General features: G+C 33.8%; 2 protein-coding genes across 2 annotated transcripts in view; both read right to left on the reverse strand.

Moving 5' to 3' along the window:
* Positions 1-2,967, reverse strand: part of LOC104780369 (serine/threonine-protein phosphatase 6 regulatory subunit 3-like) — a 7,599-nt gene extending 4,632 nt beyond the window's left edge. Inside the window, exons 1-9 of the mRNA XM_010504866.2 lie at positions 2,681-2,967; positions 2,129-2,232; positions 1,732-1,818; positions 1,535-1,610; positions 1,346-1,420; positions 1,176-1,229; positions 787-846; positions 591-707; positions 71-165 (exon numbers count right to left, since the gene is read on the reverse strand). Coding sequence (XP_010503168.1) covers positions 71-165; positions 591-707; positions 787-846; positions 1,176-1,229; positions 1,346-1,420; positions 1,535-1,610; positions 1,732-1,818; positions 2,129-2,232; positions 2,681-2,719 — 707 coding nt within the window. The 5' untranslated portion in view covers positions 2,720-2,967. The remainder of the gene's footprint in view (positions 1-70; positions 166-590; positions 708-786; positions 847-1,175; positions 1,230-1,345; positions 1,421-1,534; positions 1,611-1,731; positions 1,819-2,128; positions 2,233-2,680) is intronic.
* Positions 3,614-4,501, reverse strand: LOC104783786. The gene has a single exon (XM_010508896.1). It carries the CDS (start codon positions 4,403-4,405, stop codon positions 3,614-3,616), a length of 792 nt encoding a protein of 263 aa, XP_010507198.1. The 5' UTR covers positions 4,406-4,501.

Raw genomic sequence — 6,877 nt, forward strand, 5'->3', positions numbered from 1 at the left:
AAAAGGCCACTGAGTTAGCTTAACTACTAAATAGGTTTCAACATATTCAAGAGTAAGACATCCTACAAACCTTGAACTAGAGAGTTTGGTAGCCAACGGTGACGGTGCATTTTGAGCGATAGTGCAGAGTGTTTCAGCAGCATTTGCATGAACTTCAAGAGAGTTCTAATCCAACAGAAAATGAACACAAACTTTTAGAATATTCATGTCTGAACTAATCAAAATTTAAAAAAATGCAAGTCTTGTTGTTATTTGACCGAAACAATAACCACACGCAAAAAGGCTCTCTATACTGCATTCAGGAGTTTGAAAGTAGGAAATCAACAACCGCACCAATAAGATAAAACAGAGACGTGCAAGTGCAGGAGAGTCTCTCCAACTATTCTATATTGTTTTATAAGCAATCAGCTTTTCAGTAACTCTACAGTAGCAGTTACATGAAGAACCAACAGATCCCACATTTTATTTACACAATAAAAACGAGAAGAAATCAGACGTAGCTTAAATACGTCCATGGTTCCTATATTTCAATCATTGGAAGCAAAAAGAAGGGGAAGGGATGCATACACGCTTTAACAAATGATACTTACTGTTGGGCTAAGCTTATCCACGATCATTTCAAGCAGATTGCTATCAGCTAACCATTGCATCACATCTAGGTGGTTGGGATACACATGATCATCCGCACCAACCAACCGAATTAGAACCTACGCAAATCACATATAGATGAGCTTAAAAGTGACTACCAGAATCAAATTTAAGGATAGGAGAAGAAGGACGGTTTACCTCCATAATGGACGTAATCCCTATCAAATCAACCAGTTGCTGGAAAACATTCTGATGGGCCTATATATGGTATTTGAAAAGATTATTTGCTACTTTTATATCGAGTGTACACCACATAATTCACACAGTAACAATTTTCAAAGAACAGGTGCATCTCAATGATATGTCAGTCTATTCAAGGAGTTTCTGCCACAGTATAAGTTTACATCGACTTAGTACAATTATGATTAACGGTAGGTTGAAAAGGAATTATTGAACATAGAAATTAGAAAGACAGAGCACATCCCCTTCGTACGCTTTCTACCACACAATCTCATTTTCAATCAGAAAATAGGATGATTTTCGTGCTATTTGCAAAAATTTCAAATAAATATCCAAATAAAACTTACTTTTACATAGTTCATCAGCGGGACTGTCTTCCTCAACATGAGGCATATGACAACCTTTACCCGAATGTGATAATATACATTGTTAGTAAGTAACAAACTTGTGGAGACATCAAAACTAAAAATCGTTTAAGAACTAGAATTCTAAAATGAACTATTAACAGTGTACAAACCTTGCTGAAATACCCAGCTAGCATCACACTGTGGGAACGGTTTGGTTCCAAAAAGGAGAAAAGTAGGTTCATAAGCTGCAACAGGAAGTACAAACCATTAAATGAGACCAGAGGAATAGAAACATCAAACTCAAACTAACAAGGTTCCGCATTCATCACAATAAAGGAAGAAGAAAATTAGTACACTACCTCCTCCTCGTCCACTAAAGTCTTAAGAATAACATCAATTTCACAGGTCAAAACTTCAGAGGAGATGAAAGGAAACCTAATAGAAAAACATGCTTTAGAGTTAATCAATCTGGGTTCAAGATAGTTCGCAGAAATATTCTAAATCAGGTATAAAGTAAATAAGCAAAAGCAAGGGAAGTTGTCCACAATGCACATACTTGAAAGCACGCTTGCTATCAGCATCTTCAGGAGATTCTTCAACAATAAAACGTAATAACTGTTCCACTTGAGCTCTTTCTCTCAGACTGCAAATGAGCATATAAAATTAGAGCATAAAAAGCCAACATTCCAACCCCTGCTACTACTATGAGAAACTAAAACTTCCATAGTAAACCAGGGTGGTCCTGCAAAGAAAACATAAAGAAGTATGCAGTAATTCTATCTACTTTTCGTGCAATATCTGCTGGATTGCATATCTTCTCCGATCTTTTATAAGAAATGGTAAATATAAACAGAAGAAACATGTCATAGTACAAACTAAAAACATAACAAAATCTACAGATAAACAACAACAAGGTTAAAAGAAAAAGAGGGGACGCCTAAAAATGAATTTACAAATTTATGAGCCGGCTGTTCAAAGCTCTGCATTCCTGGATTATATCTTCTTCATCCAAGAGTTCTTCCAAAGTGAAGTCGTCCTTGTCTAATATGGATTCGACCTGTCAATCGCAAGTAATAAATAAGGAAAACAAAAGACTGAAAAATGAATAAGAACTCCACATTCACCGCCGAAACTTTACTGTTCCCTATCTGATTTCTCTCTTCTCTAAACTACATTACCGGCTTCCAAGAACTGTTTCCCTCAGAACCTCAATAGAAATGAATCATAATGAAGCAATAAGCAAACATTTGAAAACCGAAATCAGACATCACCATGACTATGAAAACAACAAATTCGAAGCAGTAAACTTAATCAGAAACCAAAACGGAGTAAGCAGTTACCAAAACAACTAACATCCACATCAAATCAGTTCAGAAAACGAAACGAAATCTCAAAAACAATCTCAGCCAATCTTCACTTTGAACAAAGCAGATTCAGAAACGAGAGAATCGAAGTCAGAATAACAAATTCCGAATTCATAAGTAGAGAGAACTTGTTGAACTCACCGGAGAAGCAGCAGAGAGAGCAGTCAACTTCCAGAACATGGTGAAAGAGAAAAACAAAGAGGATGATGAAGACGAAGAAGAAGAAAGAACACGGGAGCTGCTAATTAGATCTCTTTCTTCTTAGAGCCAAACTCAATCACTAAAATCTCAGGGCACTCGTGAAAAGAAAAATGAAAACTCGCCTGAAAAAACCCTAATTTGTGGTGGTGGTGGTGGTGGTGAAGAAGAAGGAGAGGCACAAATGAGAAATCACATAATTTTAGAAAGCGTCCAAAAAAAAAAAAATTACTAATCTCGGAGAGACATGATTCACCAAAAAAATAATAATAATAAAACGATTAAGAAAAAAATATTATTATTTTGGTGTCTCATCGAATTAGATTATGATGACGACTAACTTACAATAACCGAAAAAGTCGGTTTAGTTTGCCTTCATTCCCGGTTTAAAACAGACATTAACCGAAATTTTAAAAATTATGGTTAAATTCGAATAATTCGGTTCAGTTAAATTCTCAGGTAATAGTCAAATCGATCTAAGTTTTTGAAACAAAATGATCGATTTAATTTGATATAGTCCTGTTAGTGTTGAAAACAATAACCGAGAAGTCGATGGTTTGATGGTACGATTATTATGGTTACGGTTTATTAACTACTAATTATGGCAAAACATTTTGTTTAACTTTAACCGTAACCATTTAATAAACGGTTACGGTTAAATACGATTATTTGATAATATAATACGGTTGATATTATTTGATAATATAATATAATTGATATTATTTATTTATAATTAATATATCATTTTTAGTGTACTCATATTTCTATATATCATATGATCACTTTATTAGACTACAACATAAGATAAAACACTTTTGGCATCACACAGGTAACACAACAAAAGAGAAAACAAAGATTTTGTTTTGCTTTAATAGATCAATTAGATAGGTTTGTCCTATTCTTATACTTACGAGCCCAAATGTGTTTCCCGTACAACCCAAACCTTCTTTTCTGCTCGCCATTGAGTACGCGATCTACAGTAGCAACCGAATCCAAGATAAGCCTCGCGAATATTGATTGTTCCTGCTGGCAGATGCTGATATTCACATTTGCATTATTGAAAGCGTTTATGTTGTCGTGTTGCATGATAACGCTCTCAACACAATTTTCTCCGAATTCCTTAGTGAAGAGTTCATATACCTCTGCATGAGTTACTGGAAACCCACGAGAAAACGTCAGAAACAAGGTGCGGTCATTCACAGTTGCGATGCAGTTAGCATTCCATCCCCATAGACCATGAGGGATGAAAGATAAGTTGTTGTCAAGCATTACGTTGATGCTCCCAAAAGTCGGATGAGGGAACCCAGGAATGCTAAGAGGTTGGCGAAGTCTTGTACTGCGGAAGGAAGATGATGATGAAGAAGATGGGAGAACTCGTTGAAGGATGTCAGAGAAGATTCTAGAACAAACGGTGTTCAAGAAGTTCTTGATTCCTGTGATAGCGCTATACCGATTCTTGTGGATTAGTTCGATCGATATGTCGTTTTTAAAGTATTTTGTACTGAGAGGGATTTGACTTAAGCCATTTGGGGGATCGGTAGATTCAAGGCACTGAAAGCATGAGACAGCCTCATCAGCAAGAGCCACAAGGAGTGGATCTGTGAGAGCCACGATGATTGAGAAGATGTTTTCAAACCCAAAGTCCTCAAGCCAAAGCCATGTGGCCATGACAAGAAGAGACTCAGCTGGAGGTCTTGAGTATTTCAGGACCAATTTAGAGAATATCTCTCTATCTTGAGCATGAAAAACATTGAGTTGTTCGGTGTTGAGAGAGGACGACATTGTCGAATTTGATTGTAGAAAAATTTGGAGAACGTGAAAGCAATTGGAATGAATGTATTATCTAACCATCTCGTTTTATACACATAAAAGGCTCATATTTTTTAAAGGTTATTTAAGATAACAAATGCAATGATAAAATCTCACTAGCCCCCACTAACAAGATTTTCTTCTAGTTTTGTTAACTATGCACATTGAAGCATAACGACTAAAATAAAATAAAAAGTTAATTTATAGGTTTATTATATATATATATATATATGTGTGTATAATACTATAATCCTATAATCTAAGATATTATTTTATCTTTAGTAAATCATTCTTAGTGTATGGGTCTCACTATAAATAGACACAAAACTTTTTTTGCTTAATTAAGTTGGTCAATGAGATTTTTTTACTCATGCCTTTGTTCACTGTATGCAATAATGCATTGTTTTTTCCATTTTGAGATAATTTTTTATATCTATAATGTACTAAAAACCCTATCTATGGTATCCTTTCCTTATATCTCACACCCCCTTTCTTTCTTTCTTTTTTGGTCTAAATGAAGAAAATATAATATTTTAATTTATATGTACTTTTATAGTGGACTATGAAAAAAATTAAAGTTGGTAAATATACTTTTAATAATTTTGAAATATAGACAAAAATATTAAAAGATTATATAATTATTTTATATACTATTTACTACCCTCTTTGGTAGATTTATTACTCTTTTTATAATTCATACTAGATGAATATCCGCGCTATGCGCGGGTTATTATTTTATATATTATTTATTAATATTTTTGGTAGATTTATTACTCTTTTTATAATTCATACTAGATGAATATCCGTGGGCTTATTATTTTATATATTATTTACTACCCTCTTTGGTAGATTTATTACTCTTTTTATAATTCATACTAGATGAATATCCGTGGGCTTATTATTTTATATATTATTTACTACCCTCTTTGGTAGATTTATTACTCTTTTTATAATTCATACTAGATGAATATCCGCGCTATGCGCGGGCTTAGGCTTACCGTTTTTTATGTAGAGTTTATCTTTTATATAGACCTTATCTTTGTTTTTTATGTACAGGTTATCTTTGTTTATATTTTTAATTGTGAAAATCTTGAATAATATAATTTAATGTTGATTGTTTTAATACTTCCCATACGTTTTCTCATTTTGTAATTGAATTATTAGATATATGCATAAACAATTTTTTGAAGAGATTTAAACATTATATATTTTTTGTCTAAAACTTCAAAAAAATATATTTTAAATAAAAGTTTGATCTAAAGATGCATATTTCGTAACAAAGAGTTTTTAGTTGAATAAATTTTACATTCATTCAAAAGAAAACATAAGTATTTAGATATATTTATACTTAAGCTTCTCAACTAAATACTATGAAATACTAACATTTTCTTTTATCAATGATTGCAGCTTGGCTAACTCTTTAATAGATATAGTTAAGATAGACATCTTCCTTTCATGATAGCTCTTCAATTTTTTGAATATAACTCTAGAAGTTGGTTTTTAATAAGATTTCTTCAGTTTTTTTTTACAACTTCTAAATATTAGAATATGAAAACCAACAGTCATGAATTTATTCAACTATATTCTTTTTTGTCTCTGAATTTTTATAAACCAACATTCTACAGTTTTATTCAACTATCTTCCATTTGATAGTGAACCAAAACCCAAATCTTCTTTATATATAAAAATTTATTTGTTTAGGGACAAACTTTCATACATTTCTTTACAATATTAATCAATATATGTATCATTTGCAACTTTTCAAACTATTGACAAAATTTTAACAATAAACCATATGCCCATATATTCATGGTTTACTGAAATGACCGCACCCAAATTTCCAATCCTCACATAGGATCCACGGGAAACGATCTCATCAGAACCCCATAATTCCGACGAGACAAACGGCGTAGAAATCGCTCCTTACAAAAACTCTCACAAGTACATGAAACCCCACCTCATATAGTTATTGAGTCGCACAACCAACTACCCCTAGCAACCGAGTAACAAGAGAGGTGGGTTGGGATATTTGATTCCGTCCAGCCACGGACAATACTTCCCTAAAAACACTCCAATTCACTATCCACTCCTCTAGTGTTGAACGTCACCCATCGCACCACTTGCGAACCAACACACATGGTGTCAATCGACACTCTCCTAGTGTCGCTTGACACCAACACCCACGACATCACTTCCACCGATCTCCCCTTATCCAAACCTAACTCCAGCTGTCCTCCTAAGATCCAAACATACAACAACATACTGGTGCCGCCTGACACCCCAACCTTACCCAAACACCGTCTATACCAGACCACAATACAAACACAAAGC

This window comes from Camelina sativa, chromosome 4 (assembly GCF_000633955.1).
Source record: "Camelina sativa cultivar DH55 chromosome 4, Cs, whole genome shotgun sequence".
In the NCBI taxonomy this organism is placed as follows: Eukaryota; Viridiplantae; Streptophyta; class Magnoliopsida; order Brassicales; family Brassicaceae; genus Camelina; species Camelina sativa.

Bases quoted from the DNA above. Each gene is read 5' to 3' on its own strand.
- LOC104783786 (XM_010508896.1), bottom strand. From the start codon at position 4,405: ATGGCCACATGGCTTTGGCTTGAGGACTTTGGGTTTGAAAACATCTTC.